Raw genomic sequence first — 19053 nt, 5'->3', positions numbered from 1 at the left:
GCCGATGATGACGGACACGTTTTGTCACATAGGCCATGGCATGTCCATCAGTTCAGTCATAATACCGTGACACAGAATTACATTTCAGGATGTTTTTAATAACTGTTCAAATATGGAAATATTTCTGTAAAAGGTCCATTGCTATGATTCTTGAAACATTTGTCAAGAATGTTTTCTTTAATTTCAATCCACATGTCAAGGCAACTTTCAGCAGCCACTGTTCAGGTGCAATGCTTGTGAAACAATTACAGAATATTTTTACTAAATGCAAAGCGACCAATTTCAATGGGCTGTTCTGAGCACATTCTCAATTAAAGCAGCGAGAGAAGGCAATTCAAGTCTGTTGTATGTTGACCATTGAGTTTGTACCCATTTACGTGCATAACAACGAGATGTTATTGGTTGCAGGGTTATATTGTGGGCAGAATAAGGCATCCACAGTTGTACTATACTTGTGTCCCAGAGTATATGCTCCCCGCTTGCACCAGTCTGCACCGGCCAATGTGGTGAAGTATGCCCCCACGATCTGCGTGGCATGGGAATGACCTCACATCCAGAAGTGGACTCACAAAGGGCTGTACATTGTAGTGATAGAGCGCCGAATGCTGTCCAGCAGCAGCAACTGCGGTGGACACAGCGCACACGCCGTTGAGCATATGCAGGGGTGTGCCGGCAGGGCGGATGAACTGGGGCAAGGGTCACGGTAGACCTCATAGGGAGGACCCTGGAATCCTCTGGTGAGTTCGAGAAGGGAGGCACGGCTAGGGCGGGGCCAAGCCGCGCCGAGTGGAATATAAGCAGCGGAGAGAGAGAGTTCCGGACTGACGGTTCTGGGGGGGGTGGACTCGTCTCGTCGTCGCTGTCGTCGCCGCCTCCTTCGCCCGATCATTGCACGGCCAAACAGTAGTTGGCCGTCTGGGTCGACGCAGTCGGTGCAACGCGGACAGGGTCGTGTCTGGGCCAGGCTGTACGGCAGCGTAGTCATGAGAGAGGGGGCCGGAGTGGGTGGTGTGAACGAGATAGAGGAATAAAGAGAGAGACGGTACCTACTGCAACTACCTCGTCTCCGACTGAGTGTGTGCGCTGCACACCACACGCACACACACGCCGCTAGGAAGGAGGACACTACACATGTATAATGACAAAACATGAGGATGAATTTTTTGCACAATCATCAACGAAGAAGCTGATTATTTCAAATCATTAAGATATATTTTAAAACTGTGATCCATGTTGGGTATTGGATTACAGAAAGGCTACCATCTATTGTGGTGGCTCTATTAAGCCATCTGATGATCCAACAATACAACTAGTAGATAATTTTACAGCGTTTGAGTAATATTCTAAATCAACAATATTTTAAAAACAGGAAATTTCCCATGAAAACAATTGACATAACCACCATTAATTACCAATGAAACATCACTCAAAATTGTCTTTTGGTAGCAAGCCTCTAGATTATGCCAGGTCGAAAGTACATGGGCAGGTGGTAGTGATTGTATTGCAGATACGAGATGAGTCGGGTCTCCACAGCTTTCTTGTAACCCAGCTTCTTGAACTGCTCATCGAGGGACTGTGGGCCACCTTCAAGCAGGGACAAGTCTCCCTGCACCAGCTGCGAGGCGAGCTCCAGCATCGAGGGCCCCGACTCCGCCTGCACACTCAGCAAAGAGCACCAAGTCAGCTTGCGGTGCCAACCGGCGATGCAAGGCCTCTCTCTCCTTCGTTGAACGAAAGTCGTGCGAATGTGCCACGAAAATTTGTCATTATTTTTAAATCCTTTATATTAAGTTCGCTTGCTTGCTTAGAACCGTGCAAATCTTTCGGTCGTTTTTTAGCCCACTTCCCGTGATCCAATCGAGCTGACATTTTCCAAACAGACTCGTTGTGCGTGACAATAAATGTTCGTGAAATTTTTTTCAAAAATTTTACACTTTTTAGGACAAAAATATTATATTTAATTACCAATTGCTTAATGGTGCAATGCAATCATCTGACCCATAGGTGGCAGCCATCTCAAGCCAGAGGACGAGAGGACTCTAGCCGCGACGCATATAAAGGATTTATATTGAAAAACTTTGTTTTTACTGGTTATACTTATTAAAGGCAAACCCAGCGGTTTATTCATGAATGTACCAGGCTCTCTTCTACGAGCGAAACACTCAGGGGTTGTTCTGAAGCATCGAATACAAAGGATGTAATAAATGTTAATCATTTATGATTTTCAAAATGTAATTTATGCACATATAATCAATACCTTCATGCAAATTTAAGAAGACAACATGGATTTAAATAGTTTAACACGTAGGCTTTCACGACCAATATTATTGTGGATTTAAATAACTTTGCAGAACAACTTATTCCCTGTTTGTTTTGCCCTTAATGCATTGTCACTTAAAAACATAACCCTGTTCTGCTTTTGTTAGAACTTTAAACCATTTATTGTATTTTGTATTGATCTAGACAATGGGTGTTGGGTTAAAGTAGAAATACTGGCATGATCTATTGTGTCCTCACCATACTCGTATAATACAACAATCAATACAAAACTTGGCAGTAGTGGTTCAGAAAATTGCTACTGTTTTAGAAAATCTTCAAGTTTTTTTAAAATAACTGGTACACATATAAAACCTTGGCCCCTATATCCTGACCATCTTCACACTATACTTAAGACAACTCATTGGCCAAATATGTAGCCACTCATATTTATGAGCACAATTTAAAATCACTGACAATTTCACAGGTAAAAAACATTAAATGCAATATAATGCATTCATATTCTTGGTTATTTCGGTAAAGCCACGTAGAAGGGAAATAATAAAATAATAAAAATCTATAAAATTCTCACGACGTTTAGACTGCAACACAAGCAATCATCATCAGGTGTGAAATCCACAGCAAGAACATTTTTAAAAAGTGGCGGTTTTTTCTTCACGTCAGCACCACGAACATAGATAAACTCGTCCATCTGACCAACTACCAAATCGCTGTCCGTGGTGCTGACGTTAAGAAAAAAAACGGCACTTTTTAAAAAAATTATTGCTGTGGATTTAACACCTGATGATGATTGCTTGTGTTGCAGTCGAAACGTCGTGAGAATTTTTTTTATTTCCCTTCTACGTGACTTTACCGAAAGAAGCAAGAATATGAATCCCTGCAGTCACGAAAGCTTTAAATCAAACTATAATGCATTCAATCTAGTAATACGACTAAAAAACGATACATTATCCTTATACAGTAACTGTAGGTTAGAACTAAACACAGATTTGTGAACTTTTATTGACATCATCGCATGCAATTTTGCAGGTAAGAAGAGACAGCATGACATTCAAAATAATTGCATGTTTAAATTAATGTATATAGACTCCTCTTGTCAATTTACTACTAGATGGGGGGGGCTTCTCCACCCCGTGTGGATTTTGGGAGTTATTAACCACATTGCGCGTTGGTTAAGGCAGGGAGAGTAGACGCGGAAGCATTGTACAATACAACAATATACAGACAGTATGGTGTTGCACTGCCCTCTGCTATCCTCAACTTAGCCCCACAGCAGCCTAAAACACCTGCCTTATGCATTTGTTCACCCCCATCCAAACACTATTCAGGCTCAACCCTGCTAAGTTTACAATTTCATATTTATGTAGGTTTAGAGTATTTGGCTGCTATACATTTCCACGCGATAAGCCACTTCGTTGAGCTGTCATTTGTGGCCAAGTTGATTATGAAAAACAGCTATATAGCTCAGTGGGCCTTACGTGGTAATTAAAAAAAAAGTTAAAAATGGTTTATAGTTTATGTTGAACTTCTTCCCCACATACGTAGCCAACCGTGCTAATCGAACAGGTGCATTCTGGGTTATCTAATCATAGGCAGATGGATATAATGAACACATATGTATTGTAGATCCATACGTATGAACCACAACATTTTCACCAAAAGGCTTAAACAATACGCAATCAGTTGTTTTTACACAGCAATCGGAGACTTTGCAGTAGTTCAAGAATGCAGAAGCTGCGAAGGCAATTTTTTTAATTGGTGAGCTGCGTAAAATCTAAAGCAAACAACCTGTGCGGTGGACACCAGCTGCCGAAGTTCCCTCTGAAGGTCTTGAAAGCGGTCATGGAAAATGGCCATGCACCAGGGCTGTCTAAAATAGCTGTGTATAGTAAAAAAAAACATAGTTAGAAAAACCCAATGTACAACTTCGACGATACTTGTTGAACATCGTGCTCTAAATTCTTGAATTATTGAGTAACGTGGTATCAGGTAGCTGGAATTTGAACTGTGATATATCCATTGTGACAGCACGCACATCTGTGCCCCATTCTGGTAAGCGATTTGTATGTATGTTGAACTTCTTTCGCACCGTATGTAGCTAACCGTGCTAATCTGAAGTGCTGGAGAAGGACAACACATTTCACACAAACAACTGTTCTAAAGAAAGGAGTTTTTAATAAAGATTTAAAAGTGCAAAGCTGCAGTGGCTTTCTAATATCGGAACGAAAGGCGTTCCAGACGGCCACAGAAGCGCATCTGAGAGCGCGTGATGCAGTTACCATCTTTGTTCGATATACCTTACATCACAATCATCATATGCCACCCAGGCCATAAATGAACGAAAACGCTGTTGGCTCACAGCTTTGATAGCAAAACAGCAACAACAGTCATTGCCGTGGGAAGGGTGGGGCGGGCGCCCCAGGTGGCCGTCTAATGGGTAGCTGAACATTTGGAAACGAAGGAAGTGGTGGCAGCTGGTGGTTCAAATGTTTGGTCGTGGTCGAACGGTGCCTAGTGCCACAGCAGCAAGGCGGAGGAGGGGGGGGGTGCCTCTGGCAAGAGTGTCCCCATGGATGCTCCGTGTGGGTGCCAATTAATGTTTAAGAGGAGTACCTGTACAAGTCTGGGATGAGACCCTCGTCGAAGCGTGACAGCAGTGTGTTGAGTAGTTGCTCGTGTTGGCCATACAAATGGACGTAGTTGCTGCTCGGCAGGGGCTTGGCGGACAGGCACGTCAGCGTCTCTACCGTGCCATGACGACCCACGTGAAGCCGGAAGTAATCACCGTCTTCGGGACGGCCCGTTACCAACTCTCGGCCCTGCTGACCAAAGGTACCGCATTCACGCCCAGCGGTTCTGTAGCCATGTAGCATTTACAGTGTCGCTCTTAAAACATACGGAATACTTTTTTCACGTCACTCTTTAATACATGAGAAAAAACATTTATGTTTACATTTTCACTCGAAAGATAAGTATTTTTAAAACGATATGAAGGCTTCGACTAAAATGGTTGATGCATTCATCAGCAAATAAAAAGAACTGTCCGAACAATACTTGCATAGTCTGGTCGAGCCATTTGAGCCTCCAGTGGAATTACGACACCTGGTTTTACAATATGCAGGTAGTGGTAGCCTCCGGGCAAAATCCCACCTGTGTAAACACAATAAGTAAAAACATAGATGTTTCAGTACCTCTTAATATAATCTATATATACAAACGTAGATAAACAAAGTTACTATAATTTTCTTGAACCTATTATGGTTTATCATCGACGTATTGCTTTGGGTAACTTGCCCTGGATATTGGGTGCCGTGAACGTAGGCACCAGGCGGTTAAGCGAGTCGGGGAGATCGTCGTTGGAAGGAGGCTCCAGTGTCGGGTCCAACAGGGGCAGCACGCCAGCTGCCAGATGGAAGCCCACCTCCTTCGAGTTGTATCCGGCATGCGCAGCGTGGTCGGCGTAGTAGCGGCGGGCGTACTTGGTGAGGGTGCCAGCGGCACGCACCGCGCCGTCGCTTGTGCAGAGGGAAGCGTCGATCACCAGTCGACCGTCGAACACCAGGCAGGAGTCATTGGCTGCTCGGAAGGCCTCATAGTCCACTCCTTTCCGGTAGAATGCAAAGAATGCCTAAAATTGACAATATACGGTAATCTGAATGCGCAAATCATTTCAATACTTTCACACTGCATTTGCTGAACAATTGCATATTAAAGTGCATTATTAAGACTTCCTTGGTAGTTGACATGCTTAATTAAAAAATATTTGTTGGATTTTTTCCGCTTTAAAGTGTGCTGCATACCACCAGCATATGGTTTAATTGGGGTGAATGATTAAAATAGGCGATAAAACACAACTCACGCTGCATTCCAGACTGAAAGGTTTGGTGTCAGTCGTGAAGGAGGCAGAAGTGATGAGGTCACTCTGCTGTGCATTCTCATTCCAGTGGGCAAGCAAGCAGGAGGAGTGGACCTTCACCCCGGCTTGAAGCAGGGCACCGCGGATTGCCGATTCCACCGCAAAGTTGTTGAAGCAGCAGACGGTGTAGCCATGAGGAGGCTCAGCCAAATGAATGCGTGAACCAGCTACACCAAGCTTCAGTAGAGTCTGCACTGTTGTGTATGCATCTAGGCTGCTCCCATAAACAATGGCATTGCCTGAACGAGAATAAAAATAATAACAGTAATGATAATGCACAGATACCCATTCCAGTAATACAATGTTTAGGTTTTTTTTGTCTTTTCATGAATTTTATCCCATTTGTGATATCAGTGTCAGGTCATGAGATGTAGAAAATACTTTCCGATCTCTCGCACATCCAAATATATCATGTCAGAGAGTGGCGACAGAAGTGAATATCACAGAAATACTGGGTCCTCACGGTAGAGTACTTTCCCATCCACCATGCCCTAAAGAGTGATGTTGATCGCGTGACAGTCAAAACTATATTTGTAGTTCTTAGAGGTATAAATTAGGCAAATTAATTTTAGAACCGAATTTATCGTAGTGGTTTATTTCTACAGTGATTACTGATCAGGCTGAGCCCATCAACACACTTCTATATTTCCAAACCTAGTTCAATCGCAGGGGGTTGTCTAGATTCCAACCAGCTAAGTGCAGTGCCAGCTCAGCGCTCCGACCACTTTGCCACCTTGCATTTTCCACGAAATTGAGTTTTCAATTTAAGGTTTCTACAAGAACCATCTGAGTATGCACGTTAAACTTCTTTCGCAACGTACGTAGCCAACCGTGCTAATCGGAGGTGCGGGGGAAGGACAGTCGGAGGGGCCGTGCACGCAGGTGTTATGGAGTGACTCGTGCAGCCAGCTATGGTTGCAAAGTTTGGTAGTACATGTTATGTATATCGTTTATTGTAACATTTCAATCACCGTTCCTATGATCACTGTTACATTGCTTTTATAGCTTTATTTTGGTGATTTCGAAAACGTTTTGGTTTAGCCATGTTTGTTTGTTGTAGTACAGAGTTAGACTGATAACTTTAATCTAAATTGTCTTATGGTTGTTATTGTTTGACTTGCATCTCACTGGGATTTTTGCACACAGCATTGATATACGGTGCATTTTCTGGAAGACTTTGCTGTTTTTTCCTGTATTTTTCTGTTTGCGCGTAGTCACTTTAAGATGTTTCTTGTTCATGTTTTTGTTTGTTGCGGTTGCACCCGATTCAAGAGCCGAATGGCCCACAGGGCTATACCAAATAAATGAAACTGAAATGAAACTGAAAAGGTGCTGGGCATGTGTTCCTCACCTTGCCCACCAAGGAAGTTGCGTCTCAGCCATTCGAGGGCATGTTGGCAGTCGTCTTGGTCATTGAGAGTGAAGAGATTTGCGGGAACAGGTCCGCTATAGCGGCGATCAGGGCTGTTCGGCACCTCCGCATTAGTCAGGAGTTTGCTCAAGTCAGCTTCCGTTGGACACGGTACCTGGCAGCGTGACATTGTTAGGAATGAAACAATAGTAGTCATTAAAAAATGTAATGTTGATTCAATTCTGCTCTGTCACAGCACGGACATAACTCCACAACCTTGCATAAAAAAGACAGTGTTTATTAATAGACAACTTAAACAAAAAAAACAAGTGAGAAGCTAAACAAAACTTTCCAACAACGCAAACCCTTGTAAATTACGGACAGTCCCCAACTTACAGACGGGTTCCGTTCCTGAGACCCATTCATAAGTCGGAACACAATAATGTACTGAATATATATGCACATACGGTTAGTGTTATGAAAGTGTTACGGTTCTACAAAAAACGGAAGCATTGTTAAACTCATAAATAAGAAGAAATATTGTACATGTGTACATGTGTACATGTGTACATGTGTACATGTGTACATGTGTACATGTGTACATGTGTCAAACCAAACAGTTCCGCGGTTCGGTTCGCCAGTGCGAGTTTACTTTCGCAAGTCAGATGATTAAAAATAATTATCTTACGGAAACTTGTCTGTAAGTGCAGATGTTCGTACGTCGGGCGTTTGTAAGTCGGGGGCTGCCCGTAATATGATCTTATTAAAATGTAATATTGCACATTACAATAGTGTATGCTATCACACTTTGAGCTCTATGCTTCCATAAGCTGTCCTCTTACCTCATATTGCTGGCCAGTGCACAGAATAAGGTGGTCATAGGACACGTGGCCACCTCCTGTTACCACGACATGCTTTGCTGAGCGGTTGATGGCCGTCACTTTGCCAACCACCACAGATACACGTGAGTGGAGGGACAGCAGGGCAAGGTCGTTTGTGCTGTAACAGTGACTGCAGCAGAGTGCATGAGCATGGAGGAGCAGAAAGCACAGGAATTGGGGGGGGGGGGGGGGGAACAGGGACTGTTTTAAATATCAGTGTGTAAGAATAAATGTTTTGTTACAAATATTCCAATTGCTTTGTTATGGGAAATTCAGTAGTACATTGGAATTATGCACTACTTGCATACGTGCAGTGTACGTTGGTTATTTGGAACAGATGAGTATATTTATAGAGGCCACTATGCTCTCTTAAATACCTGCTGGCTAGAAATCCTTCTCGTATGGGACAAGGGGGTAGCTCCCCCGGGAGACCGTGCGTAGATATCAAAGTCAGGTTGTTGAAACGCAAGTGTGGGCTGTGAAACACAAAGCCACAATTGATGTTAGCGAGGATTTCATACATTCATTCATGTTTACAAATATTCTTGACGTACTATTCAGCACAGATTAAGTTGATACGGCATTAGTTATAGACTGCAGGCCTTAGGACCCACTTCTAATCCACGTTTTGATAGGGAAAATAAAGAGGCATGGTTAATCTACCCTGAACAATTCTCAGGTGCGCCGAGTAAATCGACTGATTTGTATCGACACTTCTGTGCCCTTCAGCAGAGAATCGCTGAGATGTGGTGTCATTTGCTTCTAGAGGTTGGGTTACCAAAAAGCCAAGGTTTCCAGGAAGGAGATTCCGGTATCAGACGCTCCAACCACCACAATGCGAGCGTTCACTGTGACCTTGGGCTCCAGCGTGAGCTTTCTGTTAAAGTGGTTCAGAGCGTACTTGTCCTGCCAGGGTAGAAAGCATCGTTAATAATTGATTTATGTCTGGAAAAAAAAATACAACAAAAAACATGACAAAACATCTCTGAAGAAAACTGAAAGATAATTCAATAAAATGTGAAATAATCACTATGGTTACATCTGCAAGCACGTGTCAAGGGGCTTGCAGTGAAACACAAGTGGGTAAAACGCATTCTCAGTTTATCAGAGCGTGCATCAGACATCAACGTTCGAAATCAAATGTAGTGTAGTACGTATGTATGTATGTTTAACTTCTTTCACATCATACATAGCCAACCGTGCTAATCAGAGGTGCTGGGGAAAGAGAACAAACTAAACACAAAAAGCACAGTTCCTATGATCACTGTTACATTGCTTTTATAGCTTTATTTTGGTGATTTCGAAAACGTTTTGGTTTAGCCATATTTGTTTGTTGTAGTACAGAGTTAGACTGATAACTTTAATCTAAATTGTCTTATAGTTGTTATTGTTTGACTTGCATCTCACTGGGATTTTTGCACACAGCATTGATATACGGTGCTTTGTCTGGAAGACTTTGCTGTTTTTTCCTGGATTTTTCTGTTTGCGCATAGTCACTTTAAGATGTTTGTTGTTCATGTTTATGTTTGTTGTGGTTGCACCCGATTCAAGAGCCGAATGGCTCACAAGGCTATACCTAATAAATGAAACTGAAAACTGAAACAGCTATGAAGAAATGAGTTTTCAATCTCGATTTAAAAGTGCATAGCTCCAGTGGCTTCTTATTATCGGAAGGATGAGCGTTCCAGACAGCCGCAGAAGTGCATCTTAATGCATGTGATGCAGTGAGCGGCTTTGTTCGATGGCCAACCTGTCATACATCTGCACTGACCATGAGCACACCCAGTGCAGTACATGTGTATGATGTATTTGTTATAATTATTGCATATACGACCCTTTCGCACGTATTTATTGATTCTTTATCTTGCATACATTCGTTAAGTTGCTTAATCACAGTAAAGTGTTTCCTCATGTTTCAAGCAGTGTGCACTTTACGCTTGCACGGGTCTGTCATTTTCTATAGATGTTCACATATCTGACCTTTTCATGTATCCCCCGATACTTAAGTCTCCAGCGAGGCAGATATGCACAGTTGTACAGTACTGTAACTCTGAACGATTTTAGATTGTAATTTTGTACAACAAAAAAGTAAACGGTAACTCACCTGCTCCATCAATACCCTTTGAGAGGGGGCATTTTCTCCCAACTCATGCAATGGATACGAGATCTGACTGCGAGGACGGACAGGAACCAGGCAGTGCAGCACCGAGCTCAGTGTGTGATGCTTTTCTGTCCACTGGCAAAGGAGGAGGTTGAATTAGTACCACAACGCTTCATGAATGCCATTTTGAAAACTGACATTCAGAGTCAACTGTAAGCTTTGGGCACCCAAAGTGTGTGAATGCAGTAGGTAGTGACACACAAGACTGGACAGAACACAGCCCATAAGTTATATTTTTCTTTCATGCAACTGGTAAAGCACACAGCCGCCTCCTGCTGGTGAGGACATAGGAAATTGCTTCCTTTTAGCATTCGTGCAACATTGGTTGTAAAATGAGCAGTGGATCCTTCTTATCGAAATCACTTACACTTTTCTTTGAGTACCCGGGGTAGACTGGGTAGTAAAGAGATGTGCAGTGGGATAGCCTCAGCACTTCCTTGAGGAAGTGTTTCGTGTAGCAGTAAGCGGCTGGGTTCAAGACGAAGTGGCAGAGGTGAGCATGCTGATCTCTTCTGTGGTGGCTGTAGTAGATGAAGTCTTCAATGTTGTAATGTGATCTGATGTATTCTATATCCTGTGAGATCCACAACCAATTAAACAATATAATGTTCTTCACTTTTTTGACAGCTCTCATTGTAATTTAGCTAGAATGAAAAGCTGTGAATATACTTAAGTGAATCTACAACATTAAAGTTGATTGTAATGTTCAAAAATCATAACCATACATTGAATATGTAAAGATACCGTATAACTGGACTTAAAACAAATGATTACAAGCCAATTGTGTGTAAATATAACCTATAAGTACAGTTAAATGTACAATGCCCATTGATGAGAAAATGTAAATTCTTACAATTAATAAATACACACCTCTTCTGCACGGACAACAGCCACACCAACAATTTTCTCCAACATCTCAGCCACATACACGCGGATTTGGGTTCCATTCTGCATGACACAAAAATGTATTACATTCACAATGCAGTGCTTTATGCCCAGCAAACCACGGCAGATTCGCTCACTATATCGCCACAATTAATGCAACACTTATCAGCATCACCCACGTGGCAAGCTCAGACTTGTAGAAGCGTTATCCCAAAGGTGTGTTTTTTTCCCCCTGACAAAGGACAGTTGCATTGAGGTGAAGCAAGCAAGTCACGATATCGCTTTGATGCAAAATAAGATAAAAAAAAACAGGATTAGGAAGGGAGCTGGATCTGTACGTCAAGCCTACCGGGTCCCGTCGCGCCTGGTTGAACTGGTTAAAATCTGCCAGTAATAATTTGTGCTGATCCAGTGTCTCCACCAAGCTCTTCACTGCATCACTGTCATTGCTCCGGGCAGTACGAACAACCATTGACCTGCAGGTTCCAGCACATGCGATGGACAGCCACTATGCATGATCTATTTTTCAAGTGCGCATATCTTACAATCTAACATATTAATGTACAGCTCTTTGTCCATAGACTGCTGGATGAAGGCCTTCTCATGCCATGTCACTCATGGGGGTTGTTTGACCATAGATCTCACTTCGAACAGTTTCATATTTTACAGAAGCCCAATACTGTATTCAGGGATCCGTGACATATGTCTGTTGAACTTCTTTTGCACCGTACATAGACCGTGCTAATCAGAGGTGCGGATCAGAGGTGTGACAGTGAACTGCAAGCATATAGGTACAGATGGGAGCACGTGACAGGGCACGGGCAGGTTTTAAAACACCTCGGTTAAGCATCGCCGTGTTGCGCTTAATTTACCGGCTCTTCATGTCAATGTGATTTTCACAACGTGTGGTGTGTTTGATATCAACGGTGGAAACACGATGATGGCACCGAGTCCAGAGATGAATGAAGAGGACCCACTTGTGCAGGGCTGATCGATGGACAACGTAGAGCTCCTGTGAAAAGCCACTGACGGAGCGAGGAGTGACTCGCATCAAGCTGTGCAGCAAAGGAAACTCTGGCAGCGGGTGGGGTACGGTCATGATGCAGTAGTTCTTGTCCTAAAGGACACGCACAAGATACAATGGCCTTAACCGGCTTGTTCGTGTGGTCTTATTTGTGATAAGGTGCGTTAATGCCCTCTGCCGGCTGTACTCATGTACTGTACTTGTTGAACTGTCACATACCGGAAAGATATTAAACACATACGGCAGAAAATCTTGGGACCTGAAATGATCGAAACAAAAATGTAATCAGTCGAGTGCAAAGTAAGCTTTGTGGACATCATTTAAATATGATATACTCACGTTAAATGTGTGATTGACCAGTACGGATGATGCGTACAAAATAACGCGTGAACAAATCAGCGTGTAACTTACCTCATTTCATACTTCTCATCAATGCAAAAGAGTTGGATGCAAAATGCATTACTAGCACCCATGTAGACTGGCCTGAAAGCCGGAGCCTCAGAAACAATCACATCTGCTTTGGACGGTGGCTGCAGGATCATAGTCTTGCTGCCAATGTCTACCAAAGACTCCACTTGCTGAGACCGAGTGCCCTACGAAATGTTGTACAGCATACATAAAACAATTTAATGATCGTACAATTGTGTAATATTTTACTTATTATACATGAGTCTAAATGTGTACAGAATGATGGTGTGAGGCACCCTCTTAGTCTATTTTATTTGCCTAATTTGTATTGAAATCACTTAGCATGTAGACCTTTTTCCGGCCTTTTACTGCAATATAAATTAAAATTGGACAACTGCAAACGGCCAGGGGGTACCTGACAGCACCCATAATCATTCCAGTTTAACCTCTGAAATAACAGCCTACAGAAAAATGTGTATCTCTTTCACTCACAGCATTGTCAGCGCTGATATCAGCCTCCCCTTCACTCGCCAAAGACCTGCCTGACTCAACCGCCTGCGAGTCTGCTTGATTCTTCTTGTCGCTAACCTGTGCACAATGCATCTTCTCACTTATGAACCAATAAAGGTACAATGGTAGTTACACCATCAATATAGATGCGTTTTAAAAACTCATGGCAACATTTTTTTCTCCCACAGCTCGTAGAAGTGCTCATGGTTTTAATTGTGAAATTTGTTACCTCCGGTGGCTGGGATATCTGAGGCTGCTGAGACGGCAGGGAAAAGTGTGAAGTTACAGAGTCAGGCCTGAGATCTGTCTCGTTTCTTTCGGGCTGTTCAGCATCTGTACAGTTCAAGTTAGCAAGGACATAGAACAGGCATCTACATCACGGTCAAACATGTATTACTCAAAACAAACTACGTTTGACTGACATTGAAGCTAAATACGTGATGCAGAGATTCACAACTGTAATCTAAAATAATAATCAGCACATTGTTACTTTGTACCTGATTCATACTGCTTGTTTGTTTCTGAATTTGGCTCTGTTATATCATCTGGGTGAGCTTTGCAGAGTCCATGGAATGGGATCAGCTCAAAGCAGTCATTTAGAAGTGCGATGTTCACTTCACTGTGTACACTCATGAAGCCGACTCCAACGCCATCCACCTAGCAAACGCAGGAAAAATGTCACAAGCAAATTTTTGAAATTTTTACCCTTTAAATGCCAATTTGTGTTTTATAATAATTAACTTTAACCAATAGATATTCTTGCTTTCCATATTACAGTAATGCTATACCTTGCTCATATTTAACAGAGGTCATAAACATAGTGAGCATATTCCACCATCCAATAAATATTACTTCCAAAGTTCTGATTACTTCATCTGAGACAAAAAGTACCAGATTATATACGTCATATTATTTAAATGTGCCCAAACAAAGTTGCAGGCTTGAATATAATTTCATCCCATTATCAAACGCTTTTGGATGCAGGTGTCCCGCATTGTGTTAGATGTCAGATTTGTCTAACCATACTTCACCACGCTGGTCAGTGCAGGTTGAAGTGGGGGTTGGGGAGGGGGCGGTAGGGGGGAAGGACCGATTCAACCTATCACTTGTCACTTCTGTTATGTAGCTGAGAAATCAAACTCGGGTCTCCAGGTTCATAGTGCATTGTGTTAACCAATGCACCACCACTTCCCCCCTACCAACAAAAATCAGCAATTTAATGGCAGAGTGAACCACGCAATGCCACATGGTGAAGTAAAATGATGCGTATATAGAGGTACCTCAGCTACGGCTGTGTGACTGTTTTGATCTTGTGCCTCAATGAGCTCAACCAAGAAGAACTCCCCATATGTGTTACGCAGTTGCTGGCTCTGCTTGCTGAATATGGGAAGGAGGTCATCGTGGTCTTCCTCCCTGCACACATCGTCCAAAGAAAACAGTTAATCTGTGATTGCATATAACGTTTCTTCAAAGAAAGGAGAAGGATTATGCGATTGTGTGAAATTGTATTTATACTACTAATCAGAGGTGCAGGGAAGGACAATGGAAACACAAAAATCAGTTCTCAAGAAATGTTATCAATCTAGATACTGATGGTATATTTTGTTAATCATCTGGCAATATTATTTGTACATTGTTTGCATTTGTCGGTTCATCCAAATAGATGAGAACGTGGTCTTAAAAAGTAAAACCAATCTATTTGAAGCCCCACTTTTTATCTAATGCTCTTAAATTGGAATGGACGTATTCAAGTTAATGACCACGATAGTGAAAAAAGGTTTCAGAGTGTTTTTAACACGAAGGCTTTCATAACTGATGTTATGAGTTTTGGATCAGATCGCATGAGTACAATGCCATGTCAAACACCCTCCTTCCCCGCAGTGCATTTGTATATATATATACATTTTGCTACCATATCTTGTACTTGCATAATTGACGTATGATGCAATTACTTATTATTTTTCCTATCCTAATCTAATGGGTGCTACCTGCCTTGCCTGCCGAATGTGAAGGATGGGGAAGTGATTGTGGCGGTGGCACACGTAAAGCGACCCTGCAGGGTCCGACACATGTCCATGCATCTTCATTCTGGTGAATATGTTCTCCAGTACAGCACCTAAAGGAAAACACAAATATTCTGAGCTAAGAACGCACACTTAAATAGCAAATATAGGAGCTGCATGTACAAACTGATTACCCACCTGGTGATGTATTCTTCTTCAGAAGTAAAAACACAAAGTGGAGATCTGGCACAGCATTGAACACCGTTCTGCGTGAAACATAAAAGTGATAAATCAACAATATAACTTCGTAAATATTAACCAAATATTGATCTTGTCCATAAATGTTTGATTGCGAGTTGGTACCTGATTATTTGTTTTGCACAGTCAGCTTCCACATCAGCCTTGGCCACAAAATAATGCATGAAGAGTGTATTCAAAGGCTGTAAACACACGAAAATGTATTTATTAATTAGCAACATCAATAGCAAAAATATCCAGTGTATACAAATTCCAAAACTATTAATCCAGGAGTGGATTGGTCAATGCAAAATATGTATATTTTCAAATAAATGTGTATTTAACCACTGGTATATTCAACATATTTACAGCGACCAATTATGGGGTCACTCCACTCATATGCAAACAATGCATGGTTGGAACATCAGAATCAGAATCTTTATGTCTACTGGAGGAATCCGATGAGCTGCAAAGCTCTTCCTCACAGATGTCCAGTAGCAGCGGGCCAGAAAGCTCCAACAAACAAAACAAAAAAACACAATAGGAGTGCAAAGTATAGGAAAGGTGAGCGAATCACTAATATACGTACAGTGCACTTGCCGCTGTCATAGTGTTTGCACATCCACGACGGCCACTCTGCTTGATCCACGCACGCCGTGTTGGGGTAATCCAGAAAGGCGGCGTGTGCAATGATTTCATTCGTATCATTGCACAAGGTCACTGCAAGGTTTGCCTTCTCGCTGTTAATATATATGTGAATACAAAAAATTACATTAAGTCAGACCTAATTATTTTAACATTTGCAAAACAACACGTAGAAAGAGGACATTGAAGAAATACAAGTTAGACATTATATTGTAGGTAACCCTTGAAAAAAAGATGTCCATTGTGTTGTAAAGATTAACTTGATCTCAACTTTAAAGATATGTCACTTATTGCTTATGCTTAACTAACTGAAATTGTTACCTATGTAAATATGATACAATGTAATGAATAGTTCAAATAGATAGGCAAGGAAATATTTGCAAGATTTAGTTATGTTGGTTGTTGGAATGTGGCATACCAATTGTAAGCACATCTACAATTACAAGGGCTTAATATAGTAGTAGGTTTTTACCCTTTCAACTGGTACAAAAACTGACACCTTTTTACAAGGGATCATGTTTGCAATAACCACAACACAAGCAGTCAAAATGCAAACAAAAAGAAACAAGGGCTTGCCCATAACTCAGTCTGGTGGCAGCCAGATCAAAAATGCTACTTACATAGGGAGTACATCGCTATTTATAACCAGTCAAGTGCAACTTAAAAGTCAGTTTAATAACAGAGACCTGGGCTACAAAAGAAAGGCATGTAATAAGAGGTAAAAACAACAATATCTAGATTTCGATTTAAAGCTTTCGTGACTGCAGGGATTCATCTTCTTGGTTCTTTCGGTAAAGTCACGTAGAAGGGAAGTAATAAAATAATAAAAATAAAAATAATAATTTTATTATGTTTTATTTTTATTATTTTATTACTTCCCTTCTACGTGACTTTACCGAAAGAACCAAGAAGAACAATATCTAGGGTAATAAATGTAAGCAAATCAGAGAAAGAACAAAAACTCTTCACAAACATTCGTCTGAAATATAAGCATTGTTATCCCTAGCAATTCCAGAAACCACAAAACCAACAGAACATTCATATGCCGAGTTAAGGCTGGTTGTAATTACCGGCGAAACATCGTATTCGAATGGTAAATGTTGTGGGTTCACTCTCCAACACACAACCGGTGTGCTGAAATAGCAACAAATTGGCATGTTTTGTTAGCGTGACAAACCTGACTAACTGGCTGTGTTGGGTGGTGGCGGGTTTAACGACACATCTATATTTACGCGATCTAATCCGTAAAATAAACCACTCTATTTGGGATCTCGCGCGTAGTTTTTGCCGGCATCAAAACAAGCGGTGGGGTTTGCTGCAAGTGCATTTTGCGTGGCCTCTGTCCATTTCGCCGGAGGGAGGGAGGGAGGAGGCAGAACCGGCCCTAGACCTTTGGGGGCCCTAAGAAAAATTTGGTTGGAGGCCCCTTTGATGTATTTTTTTCACCCACTCGCTAGCAGTGACTCTAGGGGGCCCTCTGTTGGCCACGGGACCCTTTGCAATTGCAAGGGTCACTTAGTGGCTGGGCCGGCTCTGGGAGGAGGCGTTATGTTGAGCTGGTGGCGGCTTCAAGGGACGCACATGAGGCTGACGGGGACGACACGGCCAAAGAGGTCCTCGGTGGCTGGTGAGACGAGCGACTCCAGGTGGTGCACATCCGAGGATTCCGTGCGGCGGGCACACACCCCCTCCATTGCGCCACCCGCAATCATGCCAGCCTCCATCCCAGACTCCACCCCTCCTCCTCCTCCTTCACACACAAAGACAAAGATCCCCCGTATAACCTTTAACATATTATTGGGGCAAGTATTGTTGGTGAGCACCTATGAAGGCCGGCACGGCACACGAGGGGGTGGGTGGCCAGTGACGAAGCTTACACACCCCACCAGATATTAATTTAAGGCTGAGTCGACACACACACGCTGTCACAATCAATAGTACATTATACGTTGCCACAGTTTATCACCGCTATTCAATGCGTCGTTTTAAAAAAAACGCGGCGTTACACATTTAAGAAGGGAATTTAATTCCAACTCACGTGGCAATGGACGCCGTCGACTGTTTACGTTTCCACGGCAACGCAACCCTCCACCCCCCCCTCCCGTCCTAGGTCACGTGCTCACCTAACTACGGAACGCGTTTTGCAGTCAAACTTTTTTCTTTTTGAAATGCCAAACGCGCCCCTGCCTACGTGTCCATGGCAACGGAGTTATCAAACACGAGCCTGTAACAGACTGTCGGGGGCAGGTTGCTGTTAGTGAGTTCCACCGATTAACGGCGGCAACGGCACACGAGGGGGGTTGGGTGGCTAACACCACGCCCGGCCGCCTTTGTCTCCCCCAGTAGCGATGTTTACTTTACACCGTACCAAGTGTTCGTTTGAGGCCGAGCCGATCTAGGGGAAGGCCCGGGACCGGTTCGGATAATCGTCACCGGTGTGTTGGTGGCCGTGAGCGGGAATCGAACCGGGGTCGCCGGGTTCGTAGCGCTAACCGCTGCACCACCGCTCCCCACTTGTCACACCTCACGCCCCGCCCCCATCAGACGCGGCGCCGTCGATTGGACGGCCTGGTATCACGTGACGACGGCGACGTTTTGTGATTGGTCCAAAGTCTATAAGCCCCACGTGACACCGCTAGGGGCGTTGCCTTGGCGACGGTTTCTACGCGTACACGGCATGGATTTAATTTAAACCTCCGGTCGTACAAACCTTACACGAGTGGGGGTTTTAAATTATAAATATCTCATTCTATTT

At 42.8% G+C, this 19053-nt stretch overlaps 1 protein-coding gene across 2 annotated transcripts; it reads right to left on the bottom strand.

The window, feature by feature from the left end:
• Window positions 1-1136: 1136 nt before the first annotated feature.
• CFAP61 (cilia and flagella associated protein 61) lies at window positions 1137-18831 on the bottom strand. Of its 2 annotated transcripts, XM_061559454.1 has the most exons (27): window positions 18337-18831; window positions 17880-18048; window positions 16243-16393; window positions 15780-15856; window positions 15615-15682; window positions 15402-15529; window positions 14694-14822; window positions 13911-14070; window positions 13643-13746; window positions 13396-13491; window positions 12907-13088; window positions 12715-12754; window positions 12449-12588; window positions 11821-11947; window positions 11457-11534; window positions 10954-11160; window positions 10530-10661; window positions 9204-9331; window positions 8803-8901; window positions 8387-8555; window positions 7545-7719; window positions 6137-6432; window positions 5572-5905; window positions 5336-5427; window positions 4891-5096; window positions 4066-4156; window positions 1137-1654 (listed from the first exon to the last, which is right to left on the bottom strand). In XM_061559454.1, the coding sequence occupies exons 2-27, from the start codon at window positions 18020-18022 to the stop codon at window positions 1454-1456; spliced, it is 3753 nt and encodes a 1250-aa protein (XP_061415438.1). In that variant the 5' UTR covers window positions 18023-18048; window positions 18337-18831; the 3' UTR covers window positions 1137-1453. The 2 variants fall into 2 exon arrangements, with proteins under 2 accessions (XP_061415438.1, XP_061415439.1); XM_061559455.1 differs by lacking the exons at window positions 16243-16393; window positions 17880-18048; window positions 18337-18831 and having other exon boundaries at window positions 14694-14826; window positions 15411-15529.
• Between the last annotated feature and the right edge of the window lie 222 nt (window positions 18832-19053).

This window comes from Lethenteron reissneri, chromosome 25, assembly GCF_015708825.2.
Source record: "Lethenteron reissneri isolate LAM-NWPU_2019-01 chromosome 25, ASM1570882v1, whole genome shotgun sequence".
NCBI classification, from domain to species: domain Eukaryota; kingdom Metazoa; phylum Chordata; class Hyperoartia; order Petromyzontiformes; family Petromyzontidae; genus Lethenteron; species Lethenteron reissneri.
This window is presented reverse-complemented; position numbering and strand designations above follow the sequence as displayed.